Source organism: Pleurodeles waltl, chromosome 9, assembly GCF_031143425.1.
Source record: "Pleurodeles waltl isolate 20211129_DDA chromosome 9, aPleWal1.hap1.20221129, whole genome shotgun sequence".
Taxonomy (NCBI): domain Eukaryota; kingdom Metazoa; phylum Chordata; class Amphibia; order Caudata; family Salamandridae; genus Pleurodeles; species Pleurodeles waltl.
The window spans coordinates 273,803,165-273,826,864 of record NC_090448.1 but is presented as its reverse complement, the minus strand read 5'-3'; the positions used below and the strand labels follow the sequence as shown (position 1 = coordinate 273,826,864).

At 42.4% G+C, this 23,700-nt stretch overlaps 1 protein-coding gene across 8 annotated transcripts in view; it reads left to right on the top strand.

Moving 5' to 3' along the window:
- LOC138259164 (cyclin-dependent kinase 17-like) overlaps nt 1-23,700 on the top strand; it is a 521,155-nt gene that overhangs the window by 482,211 nt on the left and 15,244 nt on the right. For 4 of the 8 annotated variants that reach the window (XM_069206697.1, XM_069206695.1, XM_069206698.1 and 1 more), the window contains one exon: nt 3,349-3,467. The exons of the other annotated variants lie outside the window; for them this stretch is intronic. In XM_069206697.1, the coding sequence (XP_069062798.1) occupies nt 3,349-3,434 (86 nt within the window). In that variant the 3' untranslated portion in view covers nt 3,435-3,467. Of the gene's footprint in view, nt 1-3,348; nt 3,468-23,700 lie in introns of those variants that run through there. 8 annotated transcript variants of the gene reach the window in all.

The following is a 23,700-nucleotide window of genomic DNA, read 5'->3' as shown; positions in this document are numbered from 1 at the left end:
TAGCAGTGCAATGGCATACAGCACTGATGGATCTCCTGGCTGGAATGACCTATCTAACCTTCTCTGGCTTGTGTGTTGTTTTATAATAAATGTGTTTATGTTCAAAGAAACAGGCTCAACATGATCATGTGTCTAAGTGTCATGCTATCTTAGCACTCTTGTGGCGACAATACTAGATAGATTATCATGTACCACAATGGTCAATCTTGAGCAGAAGTACGTTGTGAAAATGTTGTGCACTGAAATCAGTAACGAGTTTGCAAAATAGCAGCTGATTGAAAAATAAAACATCCCAGCTAAAAGCCAGTTATGCTCAAATGAATGAATGAATGAACAAAAATAGAGCATGCAGCTATGTTAAGGGGCACAGGCCTAAGCTAAAATACATGTGACCGAGTAAGGCCCTAAAACGAACCACAACAGTAAGCACCGGACAACATTAGCGTTTATCACTAATGTTTCCATAGATGACAGTAAGGCAGCCATAAATACCTTCCAAAAAGACTGATGTGAGGATATTCAGGTCAGCAAGGAAGTATTTGTCGGTACAGAAGATACTAAAACACTTGTTCTCAAACTCACTCTCTTGAAACCCAGCCCCCCATGTACAGAGACTATTGCTACAAAATCAGTGCACAGCAAATGAATTGAGAAAAGATTCATGATGCAAAACGAAATGATTACTTACCTGTTGGAATAGTTTTGGAGCTTGAATAATTTTCTGGAGTCGCATACACCCCATCCACGTCCTCAGGAAATTAGGTAATTTAGAACTGAAGAGTCAAAGGAGCAGGTGTGAAGAACTAGCAAACCCAAAGAACACTGGAAGTGGCAAAATGAGAAAAAAGAAAATGGAGATGGCAACCATGCCCAGGGGTTTCCGGAGTTTTTGTCTGGTATCACAGCCCGATAGTCTTATCATCAAATAGCCAGTGCCAGAGATGAATAAATATACAAGCTGCTGTTCACCATGGCTTAAAGTAAACAAAAAAAATCATCGGCAAAGCCAATAGGTCTCACCTATGAAAGAACTATTGGCTTTGCCAATGTGTTTAGCCAATTTGTACGCCAGCATGGCTGCTGTTCAACATGGCAAAAAGTTGGTTTCGTGGAGGAGAATGGCGTGGAGTGGCAGAGAGTGTAGTGTGGAGTAGTGAACAGTTGCATAGAGTGAACTGGTGTAGAGTGCATTGCCATAGAGTGTGTGGAGTATTATGGCGTGGAATGCAGTGGCATTGAATTCAGCAGTGTACAGAATGCAGTGGCGTAGATTAGATTGATGCATAGTAGAGTGCAGTGGTGTAGAGTGGGATCGCACAGAGTATCGGGCCACAGAGTTAAGTGATGCATTGGCACAGAGTCGAGTGGCATAGAGTGCAGTGGTGTTCTGTGTAGAGTCGAGTGGAGGGGCACAGAGTGCAGTGGTGTAGAGTGGTGCAATATAGAGTAGCATAGAGTGGTCCAGATTAGAGTTTAGTGCCATAGAGTACTGTGGCGTAGAGTGGAGTAGTGCAGAGTGGCGGACAGTTCAGTGTTGTACAGTACACTGCATTGGTGCAGAGTGCAGTGGCTAAGAGTAGAATGCCGTAGAGTGGAGTGGCGTGGCACAGAGTGCAGTGGCATAAAGTAAATTATTTCAGAGTAGAGTGAAGTGGCATAGAGTGGAGTGGTGCATGGTAGAGTGCAGTTGCGTAGAGTGGCATAAAGATTAATGGTGTAGAGTAAAGTGGTGTAGAATGTAGTGGTACAGAGTAGAGTAGATTAGAGTGGCGTGTAGTGGATTGGCGCAGAGTGCTGGGGCATAGAGTTGAGTGTTACAGAGTAAAGTGCATTGGCATAGAGTGAAGCTGTGCAGAGTAGATTGGTGTGGCCTAGATTGGAGTGGTGTAGACTAGAGTGGTATAGAGCACAGTGGCGAAGAGTGTAGTGATAGAGGGTAGAGAGGCGTAGCATAAAGTGGCTTAAGAGTGGAGTGGTGCAGAGTGCAGGGGCGTAGAGTGGAGTGGTGCAGAGAAGAGTGCAGTAGTTTGGAGTGGCGTAGAGTGGAGTATTCATGGTGTAGTAGCACACTGCCATTACTGACCACACAGTTTCAGTTGAAATAACCATTACAGTTGCACAGACACACAGTTTTACTGACAAAACTATACAGTGCACAGATAAAAATGTGTGGAAATTGCAGCACCTAGAATATTTTTTTTATTTTGTCATACCAAAGTATTTGTTTCTAACAAAGTTCAGAAATACCATTTGTGTTCCTAATTCTGATATATTCTGAAATGCTTACACAGTTCATTTAAATGTTGGGCCTCAGTATGTAGCAAGACTGTTACATAAATCCTCTGACTTTGAAGTCAGACAAACAAAAGGAAAAAAGCGCCCTCGAAAGACAGTGCTTCACATTTGACCTCGGTCTTTAAATGCACAGCAAATGTGACGAGATGAGAACAAGATTTACAGGCCTGATTACAGAAAGGGAGCATGCTGAAGGATACTGTAAATAAAGTTTGGGCAAGGGAAAGGTCGAACTTGAGCAGGACAGCCTAAATCAAATAAAGCCAATTTTTGGAAAGCAAGAGAATGTGAATTAAAAACCACAAAACCAATGGCAAGCAACAGGCAGAATGCATTCCTAGGTCAACTTTAAGAATGTTCCCAAGATGTTGTTAGATATTGTTAGCTGCGACCTAAATAAAACTGTGAAGGGGGCAGCATTGACCATGTCATAGCGTTGTTTTTCATCTTTAAGCCATGTTGCACAGTAGCACACAGTGCTGTGCAACTTGTGAACAAACATGGGGGTGTTGGTGGTGGGAGAACACACATCGGAGAACGGGAGGAGGGCGGTGGGGAAACACGAATGGGATGAGAGAGTTGCTTCTAGACATGCATTCAATAAGCCTAAAAGTAATGAGTACCTGCAGGACCTTGTGGCCATTGGAAGAACACTGGCCACAGGAAGCTGTACTTGCTTTCATGAATGTAAGCTCTTATATAACACCATGAAGTTACACTTTGATAGTGTGTAATAATTATGCATACAATTTAAGAAAGTGCAAAGGCCACATATGCACCATTGAGGGCTGTTCTTTTTTTATTGTGTTCAGTTATACCACCTCTTAGCTTCCTCCCAAATTTCTAATTCCCTTTCCACTGCTTCATCAATCATGCTGTTGTTTCCAACTCTCCCTTTTTTGTGTCTCTTTGGTTTTTCACTTCTGTTTTCTGTTTTACATGAGTCTGTCAAATCTGTCTTCTTTAGTTTCCCACAAATGCTTTTACCTGCTTTATATTGCTTTCCTCTCTTTGTCAATTTCTTTTTCTGCTCTTTCTCTTTTCTGCCTTCAGTTCACCACAAGATTGTCTCTGCCTCGTCTGAATATTTCCAGACAAGCAGTCGGATTGCAGTAACTCATGAACACATTCTCTGCTAACCTTACCTTCCCTGACTGATAGCAATTCTTCTATGGTAAATAACCTTTACGTCTCTTTCAAGTCTAAGTTGTAAACTGCTAAGATTAGTTTTGTAAGTGATTCTCCCAAGATCTTCCTAGCCTCTTGTTGGTGTGGTGGTTGTACGGGAACTCTTTAAGATATACATGCACATAGCACCCCTGTATTGGGGTTGAGGTTTTTACATAGTGAGGCATTTTGTTTCTTCTGTGATAAAGTTCATTGTGGAGTACTACTAACTCTGTGTGAATGTAGTTGGTGGTCGGAGTTCATTTATTGCAAATACTACATCTGTGTGTTTGATAAATGAAAAATTCAGATTATGGTCTAGCATGTCCAGAAATGTTTCAACATTGATAAACATCTCCCACAGCCATCCCAAAATGCTATAGTTGTGTGGTGGTCAATTAAGAGATCAATGTCTTGACTCACCCCACATTTCAGTTCTTCAAGCTACGCCGATAATCAGTTGAATGGGTGCAACACACTGAGTCTTAAGTGAACATATATCCTTTGTACAGTCTTTCTCTGTATACATTAATGCTGACTCCATACCACTAGGAAGCGATTTTTTCATACCATGTGTAGATCGCATCTTGTACACACTTGCCAACTAATATTGTGCACGTACGTTACAAGTTTTTTTTCTCAAAGTAAAGTTTTCTATTTCAAGGTGGCTCGTGGACCCCCCCCCCCCCCCAAAAAAAAAAAACTCCAGGGCAAAGACAGTACCTAAAAGTGATTTTCATGCCATTGGAAATGGACATGTTTTTCAGAGTTGTGGAACCACCAAGCTACAGACGAATATACAACAAACTCTTCAGTATTGACCTGAGCCACATGATTATTTGAGGCAAAAACATACAAGAATGATTCATAGTTGATGGGTTATTCGTATACACTCTTCCAGTTTTTCCCTTAGTGTAAAAGAAATTTCCCATCATCAATCCATGATAGAACCTGTAATCTCTGGTTACCCAGAGACCACAAGGAATATAACTGTTTGACCTATCATGCCTTTGAAAACGACCGATTGTTATCCAGAAGAACGTCAGTAGGCATGGTACAAAACCGAGAACAAAGGTTTTCCCAAGCCATCAACAGAGCCCAGTATTGAGGACATTGAGGGTACATACTCTAATGGAGAGAGGGTGCAAATCTTGCATTTTTGAAGGGCAAGGAAATCACAGTCTAGAAACCTTGTCCTAAGGGGACTCCGATTTTAAGGACCTAGTATAAGACTTCTTCAGAGCCCTCAGTAGAACCTGCACCAAGGTCACAGACAGCACCTGACAGAGGCGTGTCTTCTATATCTTAATCCTCTGGTGTAATCTTTAAGGAACACTCACCACTGATCATATGGACTTTTGTTCATCAACATGGGGAAGTTGAAAGGGGCAATCATCTACAGCAAAACCATATAAACCAGTGGTTCCCTACCTTTTGACTCCTGAGGACCCCCACTTAATCACTACTAGAAGCTGGGGACAAACATTAAAACAGTAATTTTTTTTTTAAAAATCACAAACAAGTGCACACCAAACAAATACTCAAATCACTAAAGATATAATTATTTTATATTGAACAAATATGCAAAAATCAAGAATGTTTAATGGAAACGTTGACGCTGCATCTCAGCGACTAACTTTTTAATGTTCCAATTTATTCAGGTCAGATTCTACATTTCTCAAGCCATTTCTGTTTTCATTTTTTAGGCACATAAGATCTGAGAAAGCTTTTTCACATAAATATGTGATAGGGAAAGAGAGTAAAACCATAAGTGCTTCTCATAGCTCCATAGCCTCTCTGTCATATCTAATCATTTGTTTTATAGCACCTCTCATACCAGTGTAGGGTGTCAGAGGACTTTACAAGGTACTACAAGGTGTAGGATTCACATGGAATCCATACTGGTCGGCATTTTCTAAAAGTGCTTGGTCTGGAGAATCACATTCTCTAGATTCAGAACATAACACAGTGGTTAGCGTTAACTTAAATAAGAAGAATGTATTTCTACGCAAGCAAACTTTTTTTTAGCAGCATACGGAAAATGAAAGGAGGGGGCATCTTTTTTTATTTGTTCCATGTAGTTTGCATGCAGCTCTTTGATAGCAGTTCATAGCGCATTGTGCTAGATTATGATTCTAACTTATGAACTGCACAGTAACGAAAGATTCTCGGTGACAAAAGCAGTAACCCATTGTGCTATGCACATAAAATAGTGCTCTTTGCATGATAGATGTTCTTTGCAGCAGGCATATGAACCTTCAACACTACCTTAGATGAGTCAAAACAACCCCTCAAGAGAACCCCATCTCTGGCCAGCAGGTACATTAATCACCAGCACTATCTTGTGGCTTTTATTTTTGCCCAAAAACTTCTGGATGTACAAGGAACTTTGCAGTGCTTTTAAAACTGCTGCACAAATGAAGTAATGCATATAAAAACACACATATGCTTCAAGAGGTCCCAGCTGGAGAAGTGCCTTTCTGCCAAATGGGAATCTGTCACGGACCCCTGGGGGGGCCATGGACCACAGGCTGGGAACCACTGATATAAACAGTAAAATAATTAAGGACTTCAGTACAGACAGATAGGAGAATTTGTGTGAGTTAAAGGGTTGTAATGCTCTAAATTCTTTTGTTTAATTATTTACTCAATAAACATTAGTCTTGTAAGCATCATCTTTAGAAATTAATATAATCCAGTAATCAATATTTCAATACACGGAAAAATACAATGTTGGTAAGTATGACGGTCAAAATTGAAATAATACATCAAGTGTGTTTTTTCAAAAGATACCAGACACACTTGACATTTGAGTCCCATATCAGTCCTGAATCCAAACATTAAGGATGCGTAGATAAATGGAATTCAGATCCTTCTATTGGCACACAATACAAATTCTTCTACAGCTGACACTTGTTTCGTCACATCCGTGACTTCTTCAAGGCTGTGAAAGTGTATAGAAATCAAACACTATAATATCTCATAGATGACAGAGGTACACAATCTGAAAATTAAACGCCATAACACCGCAGCAGCTGAGGTGAATACCTTTACTACAGAGTCATACGCACCCAAAAAGACACCGGGATGAGAGAAAGAATTCGAGAATGCCTAGTGATGCAGGATGCTTGTTTCCAGTCCAGGGAAGACCTGGCCTGGCAGTTCGGGCTGGACTGTTCCCATGGGGAACAGGGTCAAGACTGATTTGCATATGGCTGGGTCCAAACTGGAATGGCATGGGCAGCAAATAAACGATGGATTAAACCCAGATCTGTGACTGGGGGGAGAGTGTTTGCATTGTCAGCACTCCGTCCATCATTCTTTTGTGTTGTTAATGTCGCCCTAAGTGGGAAGGGTATGCCCAGACGTGGGTCCCGTGCTTCCCATGCCACTGGATTCAAGCTAGCCTGGCTGATGAGGGGTGAAACCCCGAAACCGGTCCCAGGATTCTTGTTTCCAGTCCAGGGAAGACCTGGCCTGGCAGTTCGGGCTGGACTGTTCCCATGGGGAACAGGGTCAAGACTGATTTGCATATGGCTGGGTCCAAACTGGAATGGCATGGGCAGCAAAAAAACGATGGATTAAACCCAGATCTGTGACTGGGGGAGAGTGTTTGCATTGTCAGCACTCCGTCCATCATTCTTTTGTGTTGTTAATGTCGCCCTAAGTGGGAAGGGTATGCCCAGACGTGGGTCCTGTGCTTCCCATGCCACTGGATTCAAGCTAGCCTGGCTGATGAGGGGTGAAACCCCGAAACCGGTCCCAGGATGCTTGTTTCCAGTCCAGGGAAGACCTAGCCTGGCAGTTCGGGCTGGACTGTTCCCATGGGGAACAGGGTCAAGACTGATTTGCATATGGCTGGGTCCAAACTGGAATGGCATGGGCAGCAAAAAAACGATGGATTAAACCCAGATCTGTGACTGGGGGAGAGTGTTTGCATTGTCAGCACTCCGTCCATCATTCTTTTGTGTTGTTAATGACGCATGCATGATATATGCCAACTCAGGAAGTCCATCTATCGCCCAAATGATATTGTGCAGAATGTGATGTGATGAACATCACTGCTTTCTTGGCACTTGAGGAACTATCAGGTTTCTCACGACTCTGCACAATATCATTTGGATGATGGATGAACTTCCTGAACGTCCTTCCTCTTCTTGTATGCCCTATTCTTTCTTTCTTCCATTTGTTTCTTCTCTCCTTTACGTTTTTGTTTTTCTTACTTGTTAGGTAACACCCAAATCCTTTATATTAAACATTTAAGCATATAAAGCAAATGCCAGTGAATAATACATGTTTTAATATGACCCCTAAACATCCACTCCCTATGGTTCCAAGCCAATTACCTACTGCAGAAGCACCTTTGCCTAACGTTTCTAACACACTAGTCGTTTCTAAAGTTTGTAATTAAGATTTTAAATCAGAAATGTTCTTTGCAAATTCTTCAATCATCTTACTCTCACCAGGTATGTCTGAACAGCAATATTGAGCCTTCAACAATTTACAGACTCGGCCTTTTCAGCCAGCAGTATATCTAAAGCCGTTTGATCTAATAGCTACTAATTCGTTATTAATTGCTAACAAGGCACCAGTGTACTAGTAGCTAGCTTATCTGATACAGTAGAGAGCTTTCTGATTTTCGCATCATTCAAAATCATGCCCACTGGAGAAATAATTGTCCTAAAAATGTCTCCTACTAATTGTGTCCCGTCAATGGTTGTACGTGTGTGTCTGTGAGATGAAGTAATTGTTAAACCTTCAGTGCTATTTACATGATACATCTTGGGAAGCAATAAAGCTAAATTGCAAATCGTTTCCCAGTCTTGTATACATCTTCATTCTTCTTCCAAACATTCTTGAAAACATCTTCCTCCTTGTTTGTTCTGTGAAAGGCAAAATTTCCTTTTCTCTAATGCTAGAATAAATGTATTTTCTAGTGGTCTCATTAGACATGTCAAATTTCGTTCATGTAGCTTAACAGTGTCTATCTTTGTAGGGGATCTAAAGAAGGACCTTGCAACCTCCATATCCTTAGTTTTGTGGATGAGTGTTCATTTGTTTCTGAAGGGGAACTTTTAGAAAGAATCATATCACTGTTAGAAAAATAATATTCAAAAAGCTCTTGTCTATAAAACAAAGTAATGTACTACACATAATTGCATATGAAAGTGGAATGTGATGATATGTCTCATATTCTGCCGCCGAAGAAGGTAAGTGTGCTCAAATGTAATAATCCTCAGCATCTAAAGCTTTAGTGTATTCCTGAACTAATCTAGAATAAACATTGGATGTAAAATCATCATTTGGATGATTTATACGTGAAGTCTTTAACTTTTTCACATCTAACGTATGTACACCTGATGTAGGTGCAGGTGTAGATTTAATTTTTCTGTCTCCACTGTAAAACTCATTCCAGTGTTAATATATAAATCCCTGTTAACTTGGCATCAACAGTTAGGCTAACTTATATCAGCACATTTTGTTACTTCACTTGTATGCTTGTAAGATCTAAGTATGACTACCCACCTCAAAAGTTGGCTTTTTCACTTATTATTTAAATATGTTTTTGTTTGTACAATGACTAAATTCGCTGCAGCACACCCAAGGCATCCATGCCATCAGAGAATTGTCCCTCTAGTGTTTGTGTCTTAGTTCAGGACAAGCACCACCATTGATAGAGCTCTGAGATTTCGACAAAAAGGCCTCAAAATCTGGCGCTGACCACTGCCCCTGAGAGCACTCTGCAGGAACAGCCCATCGCGATAAAAGGGTCAGAGCTCCATATGCCTAGAGACAAAATCTCAGCACCAAAACACCTGTGGCACCAAAGTCAGCTTCAGAGGAGACATCAACACCTGTGTCAATGTCAAGTGAGTAAACACCCTCAATGGAAATGCCTGAACAGCTTGATGAAACCCATTTACACTCACACGTTCTAGGCCAAAAACGTGTTTCACCATTGCAGGAGCCTGGACCAGCACAGCCTAACTAAAGGAAGCTTTTCTTTGACCAGGCCTTATCAGAGAAACGTAAAATGCCCTCCCTCCTCATGTGGAGCACACCAGCCTAGCCTCCATTACAATCACCAGCACATTTGCTGTCAGCACAACCATCGGTACACACTTACCCTGACCACACCATGAGCTATAAGAGCATGGTTCGTATGATGAGCCCGTTTCCATTGGTGATGGAAATGACCGCTGGGATGGCTACAGCGTGGATCCCATGCATGACTCTTCTTTAGTACCATACCCAGTGAAGGCTTTGCAGCCGGATGACACCATTGCATATCACACCATCATCGAGAGGGCATCAGATCACCACAAGGTGAAGCTGCATGTAATAGAAGAGGAAGACCTTTTGGGGTAGAAACAATCACTAAGCCTGAAGGATCAGCTCAGTTCTTGCCCTTGCTGAATTACATGGACCATATTGTGTGGCCAAAAATGCCAAGTATATAATAAAAACAAGAATTGTAATACCAAGGTTCAAGAAATGGTACAAGGTGGCACATGTGGGCCTCTTGTACATCAAAGGCCACATATCCCCGAGTCCTAGATGGTTCACATTGCCAGAAAGCAGGCATGACCTGGGCACCAGCAAAGCGCCACCACTGGAGAAGAAAAGCTGCAAAATTGATGCAGCGTGCAAACATCAAAACAGTGGTTAACTGGTGCAGTGGCTCATCACCAACTCAGTGGGCCTCCAGTCCAGGAACAAGAAGTACCACTGAGAGGAGTTGAGCAGCTGGTGAAAAACCTGCTAGGGCCCTTTGGACCAGAGGCATGAAGTTAGTGCAGGAAGGTAAAATTATCACAGACTCCAAACTACAAAGCGTATTGATGCAGCTGACATTGATTCACATGAGACCAACAGAAGTGTCCAGTTCCGAAGGCAAGCATGGCTGAGAATGTCAGAAGTCCATCCAGAGGTACACCAACAGCTATTTATTCTTTAGTTCAAGATTTCAAAAGCACAAAGGCAGAATGACTAGACCTCAACACCGATTCTCTATAGGATGGTATTGAATCCTACCCTTCTAGGCTATTGCTTGCAAATGACTTTGCAATGTAGAGATAGAGCTGGCTATAAATATGAGGTACAAATAGAAGAACAATTACAGGGTTGTTTTCTCTTGAGACCCACATAACTATCAAAAGGAAGAACCAGTACCTTCCTTTGCTGCCAACCACTCTTGATAAAAGAGGGGGGGGTGCTCTGAGAACAGGAAGCATGCAAACCTGTAACACCAAAGGTGGAGAGAAAAATATAAGTACGCCTTTAAGTAACCCTAATACATTGAGGGAAATGCAGTGGCAAACTCAAAAATTGTAGCTAGAGAGCCGGTGTCCCAATGGCAGTTTGCCCTCAATCTGAAAACGAGAAAAAGGGAAGGAGATTGTGAGGCACTAGCCAAGAAAGCAGCTGCCACACAACGGGAGATTGCCAACTCAAACATACTTCTTACTGCTGTGCCCTTTAACAGTGGTAAACAATCAGGGAACTAATGATGCACTTGCCCAAGCAATACAATAAGAGGGCAAAACATGTTGTAGATGAGGGCAAGACTGCATATTAAACCTGTCTTAGATCTGCCGTAGATTCCATAGATACAGCAAGCAGGCAACTCTGCGCTGGTTCTGCCCTCAGGAGACACTGTCTTGGGTCTCTGGCTTCAAGAACCAGGAGCAGGCAAGCATTATCAACACTCCTTTCACAGGGGAACAACCAGTTAGAAGGTCAGTTAATGAGACACACCAACCAAATTAAAGAAGGATAACAGGACCGCAAGGGCCATGGGAATCATGCCGTTCCAACGGCATGCAAGAAAGGGAACTACTCCCGGGGAGAAGGCTGTCCTGAAAGCTTTCAACCCGTAATCCCCACAAACAAATTATCAAAAATTGGTGCACCGCAGTCAACATCACCACATTGGCAATTCACCTCAACATCACCACATTGGCAATTCACCTCCACATCCCATCCCTTTTAAGGCGTGAAAGGGACCAGCCTCCAAAAGGGGTGGGCTGTTCGAGCATATGACTGCTCACAAAAAGAATCCCACCACATAACACCATTGGAGGAGGGGAAAGTGAATGTTTAGGAGTGGAGGGCCAACGACTCCGACTGATGGATGCTAAACATCATCCAGTGTGGTTACTGTATTGAGCTCCTAAAAACTCCTCTAGAGCTGAAACCAGAAAAAAACAGAACAGATACGAAAGAAGAGCTGAAATTTTGCAACAGGAGTTATACGAACTACTGCAAAAACAAGCAACAGATAAAGTACCAAAGAAGAGAGCAATCAGGGAATCTACTCTATATTTCTTGGTGTCCAAATCAGGCAAGGCCCTAGCACCAATTCTAGTTTTCAAGTTCTTAAACAAATTCATAAAAACAAAAAATCAGGATGACGCCACTTCAAAAGGTCATCTCAGGTGTGCATGGAAATGACTAAATCTGGCGGCAGTCGACCTCAAGGATGTCTAGTTACATGTGCCTATGAACCAGAAGCACAAAATATTCCCTTGCTTTGTTGTGACGCAGGTACACCATCAATTCAAGGTACTTCTTTTGGTACCAGTATGTTACAGAATGTTTGGCTGAGGTAGTGGTATAACCAAGAAGACAGGAGATGCATGTGTACATCTACCTAGACGACTGGCTAGGAAAAGCAAGCCAAAGGAGCTCTAAGACATTCATGCACACACTGCAAAGACTGGGTTTCTCAAATATTTGCAAACATTGTCACCAATAACGGTAAGGGTAAAAGTCTTTTTAGGATCAAGACTCAATTCAAGGGGGCAAAAGCTTTCCTCACAGCCAAAAGCAACTGCCCCTTTGCCAGGAGGTGCAGTCTCTGGCATTGAAGACAGAGAGACATAATGGCTTAGTGCAATCTGATGATCCCATATGTCAGATTACGTACAAGACCAATTCAAGAATGGCTACAGAGTCCATGATCACAAGCAGCGGTGTGTTGGGAGGACTTATTGATTGTTACACAGAAATTACAGAAGGAAATGGGAAAGGCATGGTGAAAGTTGTGCAATGTAACTGTAGGCAGACCTTTTGTACAACCAACTCCCATCAGTGACCATTACCACAGATGCATCAAGCACAGATTGAGGAGCACATATGGTGATCCTGAACATTCAGGAGGTTGTGGAAAAAGCAGGCAATACAACAACAATTATATATTTTTAGTGCTAAAAACAATCTTCCTAGCTTTCAGGGCTTTCTAGGAACAAGTAAGAGGGAGGGATATACAAATCCGAATGGACAACACAACCACAGTGTTTTACCTCAACAAGCAAGGAGGGACAAGGTAATAAGCAATGTCAAAACCAGACCAAGATATTTGGAAATGGGTCATCTAAAGGCTGATAATCCTGATGACAATACACTTACCACATATACAAACTAGATGCAGACAGATGAATCAGACAAGAAGTTGTCTCTCACAAATGGGAGTTAAAACAACAAGTAGTAGGAAAGGTTTTCCAACAGTGGGGAACACCAGAATTAGATTTTGTTTTAACACCATAAGCCACAAAATGCCAAATCTTCTTGTCCAGGCAGCCACTCCACCTCTCCCAAGGGAATGAGCTATTGGTAGACTATTTAGAGAAAATTGCATTCACTTTTCCCCCAATACCACTGATACCACTGATACCACTAGTAATAACTAAGTGGGAACTGTCGCCATGACACCAATTTTACCACAGCGAGCAAGACAAACATGGTGCTTTGACTTCATGTAACAGTCACAGAGAAATAAAATAAAGCTCCCAGCCTTGCTCAACCTCCTGTCAATGCAAAGGGGCCAGATCTACGCACCTGGAGCCAGCCAACCTCAGTCTAGCAGATTGGCTCCTGAAAACTTAGATTTTAGACATTTGGGCCTCTCAAAGAGAGCCATTGACACTGTAAGAGAAGTCAGAAGCTCAAGCACAAATAAATGGTATACATCTAAATAGAAAAGAGATGTCCTGTGGTGCAACATAGAGGTTCTCTGTGAAGCTAACTCATACTTTGCTAAAAGTACACCTGTCAACTATAGTAGCATACACTAGGAACCACATAGGTAGAAGTTTTTTTCAGTACACCAGTCATCAAAATAGTCCTAAAAGAAGCAAAGAGAATATCTCCATGTAGATCTGCACTAACACCAAATTAGAACCTTAGTCTGGTGTTTGCACATTTAATGAAGGAACCATTGAACTACATAAAGCAGACCAAATGTACCTGACAATAAAAATAGCATTTCTAATAGCAATTGCATCACTATGGAGGGTAGGCGAGGTACAAGTGCTTACCACACAGGAGCCATAATTACAAAGATAGATAGTCATGCAAACTGACCCACAGTTCCTGCCAAAGATTATATCACATCTGCAAGTAAGATATTGTGAGAGTATTAAAGCATCTGTTTGCAAGCACAAGCTCATTTCAACCCAACCTCCAAGAGCTACAAAATCAATACACAGCATGAGAACCTGGAAAGAGTCCTGTTGCAAAACAAAATGGTTAAACATCTATTGGTGTAGGTTTGCAGCTTGAAGAGTCACATGGATTCAAATGCAGCCCTCCCATCACACCAAACATTAGGTGCTTTAAAACAGATTGCGATGGGCTAAGGTCAACACATGCAAAAACAGGAACCAAACAAACATGAACATAAGGCTGCTAAGGGGAAAAAGATTCTTAGAATGGTGACCCTGCAGAGAGTTTCCTGAGCACACGTCTGACATTACAAGGTGACGACATTCCACCCTATGTTGACCAATGACACTGCAACACAAAAATGAGAAACTGGACTAAAAGAGAAATATTACAGATGCATTCACTAGATGGTGGGATAAATCAAATCCTGTGAATCCAGAAAATTCTTCACACTTCAAAATTACACCTGCGACTAAATATCCATTTCGTTATCACTAGGCAACCAGAGGTTAGGTGTAGAGAAAGACAAGCATCAGTTATTGTCCACACCTCTGTGTTAAGTTCCTCCTTACTGCTATCCATCCTTCCTTGGGCACAAAAGGTGATTTAAAGAAGTCAAGGACAGATAAGGATCTCAAAGCAGCCCTGGCACATGTTGTCAGACCAGGCCCCATGGGGTGCATAGCAAACAAGCCTGACAACTACAATGAGGCTTGTGGTGTCTCCTCCCCCCCCCCCCAACCCTCCCCCCCCAAACCAGGAAAGTTTGGAAAGAAATGGCAAAAATTGTACATTCTACAACACACACAAATTGGGTTGTTAGTTGACTGGGGTGTGCTCTGGGCAAGCAACAGCCACAATCCCTTGCAGGGCAAACCACAAGAAGTCACTAATTTAACCTGTGCTTCACCGTGGTTAGCTTGGCACAAAAAGCAGTCAGGCTAAACTTAGAAGCAGTATGTTAAGTATTTATGCAGTACGCAAACAGCAGCACAGTGAAAACACAACACAGTCAAAATCCCAAACCAATTAAGGAAAATAGAGAACATTTTAATAAAGTATTTGACACCAAACCTCAAAATCCAATTAGTAGAACCAGAGTTATGATTTTTTTTAAGTTTTAGGTGTAAAATAGTGCTTAAAACCGAAAAGCAGCAATCGCGGACATCTGTTTGAGTTAGACTGGGACAAAGTCAAAAGTTGAGTCCGACCTCCGTGGAGTGCGGTCCGGATACACAAAGTGGATTGGGCCCGGTCAGCGCTTACTTTCGGACTTCAATTTATTTTTGAAGATAGAGTCTCTGGGAAGATAGAAGTTTAGTGGGGGCAAGGCTGCAGTAGTGTCCAAGGAGGGAGCAACATTGTTGGATAGCTGTGGTGTGCAGTGAAGATTTTTACCTTCGGACTTAGCCGTCGAGTTGGAAGTCGAAAATTTCCAGCGGGATGGAGCCGAAGACAGTTCCACAGAGTAGGATACCCCTTTCTCGAGGAGCCACTGTAAAGGATTTGCTGCTGTGGAGAACAATGTAGCAGGAGAAGCCTCAAAGTCAATCTGACCGGAGATAAACCTTGGGCGGATAGGTGAGCAGGTTGGTTCCAGTCTCCTCCTGGTTCTTAGACCACTTTTGGGCCAAATTTTGTCTAAGGCCTCACTTTTGGAAATTGGTCATCTGGGCAACCTTAGCACCACAACCAAGGGTCCAGGAGTGGATGGAGACCTCTTGGGGGCTTAGGACACACACAGGCTGGGGCCATGTGTGGGTTCAAGATGGAGGGAGCTTGTTATGTTCCTGTGGCTCAGAACAGAAGCCCAGCTAAACTAAACTAGCCCTTGTAGTCCCTTCTGAAGTCCTGAGTGCAGGTGGAGATGCAGGGCCCTACGGCAGGGCTGGCCTCTGAAGCTTTGAAGCAGGCTAGCGACAGCAAAGCAGTCCTTCCAGGTACAGCAGCATTTTGGCAGTGTGCACAGCAGGTCGTAGCAGCAGGCAGTTCTCTGAGAGCCCTTCCGCAGGTTCAGTAGTGAACTGAGGAGCAGGTCTGATAGCCCTTTTTGTATACCCTGGTACACTGTTCCTAGAAGTTGGGTGACGTTTCCAGAAGGGTTCTCTGAAGTTCCAGGAATTTTCTGCCTCCCCCTGCCGTGGCCCTTAGCTGGCTGCACTAACAATACAGGGTTGTTAAGCCTATTGTGTGGCAGCAGGGTTCAGCCAATTCAAATGTGAGTGGGGCTGTGCTCAGCTCCGTCCTCCCTCTCCGATTCTGCCAGTGGAAAGTCCTTTTAGGCTCTGCTAATCCCAATATTGTGTGACTGTCTGGGGTGAATCCACATAGTCCCAAATGTCAGTTACAGTCATGTGACCTAAAGCTGGCTGCGGGCACAGAGGGCTAAGGGCAGGAAAATGTCACCTTTCCAAAAGTGACATTTTCAAACTTGTAATAATAAATCCAACTTTACCATTAAAAAGGGTTTATTTACAAGTTCATTGATACCAAACATGATATAACTAATGCCTCTGGTTTAGGAATTAAAACGTATTACATTTAATAAGGAATCCCCAGTGTTAACTTATGAGAGGTGTAGGCCTCACAGTAGTAAGAACACACATGTTTTTTTTTTTGTTATACTACTAGGATATGTGGAACTAAAAAGTACAAGACCTACCTTTTAATTACACAGCACTCTGCGCTATAGGCTGCCTAGGGCCTACCTTAGGGGTGAATTATATATAATAAAATGGGAGTTTAAGACTTGGCAAGGGGTTTTAAATATCAAGTCAACATGGCTATCGGACATTGCATTCAAGCCACAGTGGCAGGCCTGAGACACGCTTTAAGGTTCTACTTAGGTGGGTGGCACAATAAGTGCTGCAGGCCTCATTTAATTTACATGTCCTGGTTATATGGTATACCACTCTACAAGGGTCTTACTGTAAATTAAATATGCCAGTCAGGTATATGCCAATCAAACCATGTTCAGGGTAGTGAGCACATGCACCTTAGCACTGGATAGCAGTGGTAAAGTGCACAGAGTCCTAAGGCCTACAGGGCTAAAATCCAGTCAAGATGGAGGCCAGCAGGCACAAAGTTTTGGGAAAGACCACCCTAAGGCTAAGTGTAGGATTCACGTCATCCGTACTGGTAGCCAAGTGCTAAGAGTTCCTGCTCTAAGAAGTTTAAACTCAGGATTCAGGACATAACACAGTGGTTAGTGTTGACTTTACTAATAGTGTAGTTCTACCCACACAAATCATTTATGATAAAATTAGGATAATCAAAGACTCGGAAAACATTTAACTTCTAATCTGTACCATGTAGTTTGCATGCAGCTCGTTGATGGCAGTTCATAGCTCACGGTGCTAGATTATGATTGTAACTTATGAACTGCACAGTAACAAAAGGATCTCTGTGAGAAAAGCAGTATCCACTGAGCATTGCACATGAAATACTGTTCTGTGATATGCGTAGTATAGGTTCTTTGCAGCAGGCATATAATCCCTCTGCGCTACCTCAGATGAGTCAAAACTGCCACTAGACAAACTCTTATCTTTCTCCAGCAGGTACGTTATTCACTGGAGTTTTCTTGGTACTTTTATTGTTGCCCGAAAGCTATTGGATATACAAGGAACTCTGCAGTGCTTTTAAAACTGCTCCACTGCTACAAAACCGCCCCGCCTTTCCAGGCCACTTGGAAATGCCCAATACCCGGTACTCCCGGTCCAGCCTTGAAAGAAGTTAAACAATTGGACAAGCCTTCATTTTTAATCGTCTAATCTTTTTCCACTGTAATGTTCCCGACAATATAGACCTAGAGATCCTGATGAAATGTAGAAAACCATTTCACAGGTTTGTATATAATGAAAATAAATGGGGTATTCAATTTAAAAGATACAGTGTTTACGTCCAGTTAAATCTCGATTGTAAAGGGATTTTTTTTTTAATTGTCCATTAGCCAGTTCAAAGAAAATGCAAAATAAGTTAAAACCAAAAAGGCTTGATATAGCTTCCACTATTATGATTTATTTCTGTTTGGATTTTCTTTCCGCGGGATAGCAACTCTGTATCTGCACTGTCTTGCGTGTTAACACAGACAGCAGTTGCCCAACACAGTTGCATCTTTTACCTATTCCATCCTAAACTGATCTTTACGTTGATTCCAAGGCAACCCAATTGTCCACACACTATCACAAGATTAGATTCTTGTCATGAAATAAGGCAGCGGGAGCACGTAGTTTTGTGAGAAATTAACTTTATTTCTCAAAGCACAACCTGGCGTACGGCTACACTTCCAACTCCGGCCCAACTGTCTCTCATCGAATCCCGCAACTCTCCCCTGCGAGTCCTTATGAAGCATCGAGATTCACGATGCATCATAACACATCCTCTCCCATTCACCAACAGACTACAAAGATAATAAAAATTCTCAAAACCATAAGAGTAAAAGAAAGTTATAAGTCAAAGATAAGCATAATAAATCGGAAACAAGACAAAACTCCTACAGAAAAATTATAATAAATAAAACTCTTTGCAATAAATGTAAATCATCTAATGAAATCCTCAAGATAAGAAGGTGGTTTTCTAATCCTTTTCTGAAGGACCGGAGCATTCATGCTCTCAACTGAGCCATTTCCAGACTCATCCGTGCCATCAACCAAAGACATTCCATCACTCTCCTTATTCACTTCACCATCACTCATAAACATCAACCCTGAACAACCCTCAGCAACTCCCTTATCAACACTTCCTCCCTTCTGATATAATGCTACATTTCTGAGATTCCACCTCTCACCATTCTCCAATATATGTGCCAACCTGTTGAACTCGGAATGGCCCTCTGAACTTGGTTAACCCACTTTGGATCCTGCTCAACCACACTTTGACCCAATCACCCATCTCAATTCGTACCCTCGTTTGTATGTCCCTCCTCTTGGGAGATTTGACTGAGTCCTTGATACCTGTTCCATCATACAAGACTTTGCTTAACCAGGATGGTACTAACTTGGTGCCAGGTAATCGGCCCCTCATGTCCACAAAAAGAATCCTCTGAGTAACACTGTGTGGCGTGGTGCGGAAGGCCCATACCATATTTAAAATGGTCTCTCTAACATCACATTGGTTTGTCAAAGCCAACTGCAAAGACCCTTTGAGTAGTTTGACAGCTCTTTCGACCACACTGTTCCCTCTAGGATTGTATAAGGAAGTACATGAATGCCTGATTCCCCAAGCTCTTAAAAACTCTACCATGTCATGTGAGGTAAGTTGTGTACCAGATGTCTCTTAATAATTCTACTACCAACCATTTAGAGTGAATATCCACAACACCACAGCGAATTTCATATCCGAAGGCAATTCCCTCAGTAGTCCTATAAAATCCAAGCAAATAGTACGCCATGCTTTCCCAGGGTCCTCTATATGTCCACCTTCACACTTCTCGAGAACCAATCTCTTCTCACTTTCTTTGCAAAAGCAACAATTACGCACCCATTCTTTAATCTGGTTGTCCATCCCTGGCCACCAAAAGCTTTCTCTCACCCTCCTGGTAGTCAACCCTTGGCCCAGATTACCCTCATGCGCCAGCTGGAAAATACGGAAGCGTAACCCAACAGGAGGGACAAAGCAATCTCCCTTCATAATCACACCACCACAAACAGACAACTCCCCCAACACCTTTAGATATGGTCGGACAGCAGGGGTCAACACACTCTCCCTTACTGCTCCAAACTTAATCATCCTAATTACATCATCCAGCACCAGGTCCTCTGCCATCTCCTCTTCCCACTGCATCCCCAAAAATGAACCATTTCCACTATCCACTACATCATGTACATTGGCGACAGCACCCTCCATATTTATATCTTTCACTCCAACATGATCCACATCCTTCCAGTTCAAAGACAGTCTGGACAAGCAATCTGCTTGAACATTCTTCCACCCCTGTATAAACTCAACGGTGTAAATATACTCTTGAAGCCTTGATGCAAGCCTAGCTAATCTGGCTGAACCCTTTCCTGCACCACCAGGAGCTAAAATTCTCACTAACGGCTTATGATCCGTCCGTATAACAAACGGTAAACCCCATAGATACACAAGGAAGTATTCAGCCCCCCAGGCTGCTGCCAATGCCTCACGTTCTGTGACTGAGTAGTTTTGCTCAGCAGTCGTAAGAGTACGAGAAGCAAAAGCTACAGTGTTTTCTTCCCTACCATGAAATTGAGAAAGAACCACTCCAAGACCAGAAGCACTAGCATCAACAGTAAGTGCAGATTTAAGACTGCCATCAAACACCGTTAATATGCCTGCTTGACATATCTCTTCTTTTATGTTGTCAAAACAAAGTTGTTGCTCCTCTTGCCACTCAAACTTGCTGCCCTTGCGCAACAACTTCTTCAGGCCCTCTGTTTTCTCTGCAAATTTTTCCACAAACTTGGCATAGTATTCTACCAATCCCAAGAATGACCTTATTTGGTCTCTATCTTTCGGAACAGGTGCCCTTCCTATAGCATCCAATAAGGAACGCTTTGGCTTGATTGAGCCCATAGCAACATTATAGCCTAAATACTCCACTTGCTCAGCCAGAAAAGTACACTTCTCCTGATTAAGTGTGAGACCATGCTCCTCTAATTTCCTCAGCACTAAGCGTAAGGTGATATTATGTTCCCTCTCCGATGTTCCCATCACCAAAATGTCATCTTGGAAATAAATCACATCTTTCATCCCTTCTAAAACTTTCATCATGACCCGCTGAAAAACACTGGCAGCAGAAGCCAACCCAAATGGCAAGCGAGTAAATTGGAATGTTCCCTCTGAAGTGATAAAAGTGGTAAGTGACTTGGAGCTCTCATGTAACCTTACTTGGTGATACGCACTCCTTAGATCCAGTTTGGAAAAGTATCTCTTATTTTTCACCCTCGTAAGTAACTCATTTATATTGGGAAGAGGAAAGACATCCACCACAATATTTTGGTTCACAGAGCATAAGTCAACACAAAACCTAAGACGACCATCGGCCTTCTTGGTGATAACTACCGGAGACACCCATTCAGACGCTTCAACAGGCTCAATAATACCGTCTCTCAACATCTCTACCAACAGTTCTTTCAAACACTCACATGCTGATAGTGGTACCCGTCTTAGTTTATGTTGAGTTGGAATGGCATTTAACTTCACATTTACTTTATGAACGTACCCTTTCAGACATCCCAACTTTTTGCTAAACACATTCCTTGCTTCAGACAACTCCTGCTCCAGGGAAAGTTCGTCAACCACCAACAACCTGGTTTGGGGCTCTGGGATTCAGAATAATGTTCAGATCAAACTGATGCATCCATCCCAAGATAGACGGTTCCTCTAAGGACACATACACTTTCCCTTCGACACACCGTGAGCCAAACTGAATATTGCCCACCATGTACCCCAAAATGTCTATGGATTCACCCTGCTATCCTCCCGGGTTTATATCCTTAGGTCTAAGTTTGACATTCTGCCATAACATTTTGAAAACTCGCTCAGACATGATTGTGTACATGGATCCAGAGTCCACCATAAGTTCAACGTCTCTCCCACACACTTTAAAAATCGCTTTAGGTCTAGATAACCTCCTTTTTTTCCCGAAGTAAACCGTACTGTCAGAGTTAATATATTTCCCTACTACCAGAACCCTGTCTGTATTCACACTTCCCATCGCATTCTCAACCACTCCCACACTAGAACTTAGGTCCATTTTACATACTCTAGCATAATGGCCTCTACGCCCACACTTCCTACACATGTTGTTACTGGCATAACAATTTTTTGAGTCAGAATCATGAAATTTGCTGCCACAATGGGTACCGTCCCCTTTGCTCTTGACACTGGAGAAGTTCTGTTCAACCTTGCCCTTAGACAGACTATAACCCTTCTTCTTAACTGCACAAACTCCATTTTCATCAGAGTCTTGTTGATTCAGATTAATTGCTGCAACATCCATTGCCTTGTCCCTTCTGTTAAGTTCCTTCATGCACCTTTGTGATTCTTCAATTATCTTAGCCATTCCAATGGCCTCCATGAGAGAAGGATCTTTCGCCGCCCAAAGCCTCTCTTGTATCTTCTTCTCCCTGCACTGCACGATAAGCTGATCACAAATCAATTCTTCAGTCATATTGCCAAAGCGGCATTTGATGGAGAGCTCTCTTAACCTGGACACAAATTCATCAATGGACTTATGTTCCCCTTGAGGTTGTGTATAAAATTTGTATCTTGCCATAACTAAATTGACTTCCTTTGCAAACCGATTTTCCAACCTTTTCACAGCTTCCTTGTAGATATCATCCATGGGCTGACCGTTGGGCCCTAATGCTACTGGCAAATATTTAAAAATTTGCTGCCCTTCATTACCAAGAGCACTCAATAAAATTGCCTTTTTCCTGGCAGACATAAAGCCCTGACCGCCAAGTGCCATGATGTAATTTTCTAAAATTTCAATCCAATCCTGCAACAAATGTCAGGCTGGCCTGCATGTTGTAGAAAAAAGGGCGGTGTAATAATATTCCCTAGAGAAGCCATGACATTAAAAATCTGTTTGCTTTTGCTCTTGAACAGACCAGTAACTAACAATCCTTTTTTCTAAACTTCCTTGAAATCTGCGTGTTACTGGTTGAGTGACTATAAAACTGCTCTGAGTCCCACACACCGTTAATGTGTCATAAATGTGCCGAATCCACACACATGGACATGCAATAAGCGTTGAATTAAGAATGGGTAAAAGAACAGTCTCACCAGTGCTTTGAAATAGTTTCCTTGTCTCCAGAAGCACCGAGTCCGTGTACTCTTACTTTGGTGGCTCAAAGAATGCAGACTAGTCTTTTCCAATGAGGATTAACATTGCGGCCCCTCCCACTGCAAGGCCAATGAATCCAATGAGGAAGTGCAGGGAAAACCGCCTTCGCCGGTCTAGTCTTTGTGGACGGCCCCTCCCTTCTCCACAGCGCTGAAAGGGAGAAGGGAATCTCCTCAAGAGGTCGCTGAGAACAGCTCTCCAGCAAGGTTTGGAAGACTCCAGGTAAGTGTCGCAAAGAGTGTCAAGCCGACCCAGGTTGTGCTTCTCTAAGCTCGTCGCCAAAAATGTTGTGAAATAAGGCAGCGGGAGCACGTAGTTTTGTGAGAAATTAACTTTATTTCTCAAAGCACAACCTGGCGTACGGCTATACTTCCAACTCCAGCCCAACCGTCTCTCATCGAATCCCGCAACTCTCCCCCGCGAGCCCTTATGACGCATCGAGATTCACGATGCATCATAACAATTCATAACAATTCTAAAGTGAAAAATGAGACCTTCATCCGAACATGATATGTAAATTAGGTACTGTCCCTTCTGTCATTAATGCCATTTTAGAGACATTTCAGTACTCCACAGTGCTTAGAAGTCCTGTCCGGTGTGACCTAAAATATGCCATATTGATGGGGGAAATTGAACCATATTCTATCATTGAAAGTTCAGGTCAGTCGTTAGGAAAATAAGTTTATATTAATTGTGTTTTTCGTTCATTAAATGCAGTGGGATAAACTTGAATGATTTTAAATGTTTTAGTAGGGGTACACTTGTAGTCAGCAATATTTGCCTGCTCCAGATCTGACAGGAGTCTTACCCAACAGTTTTCCAAAGAATGCTGTTATTTTATGGCACGAACTAGAATCTAGCATGTTTTCAGGTGGTGTGTAGTTTTAAATACCGGAAGGAGTGAGGGGTTAATGTTTTATTTCAAAGCCATTGATGGAACATTACTGTGATTGGTCGCAGACTGTGCATAATTAAAACTG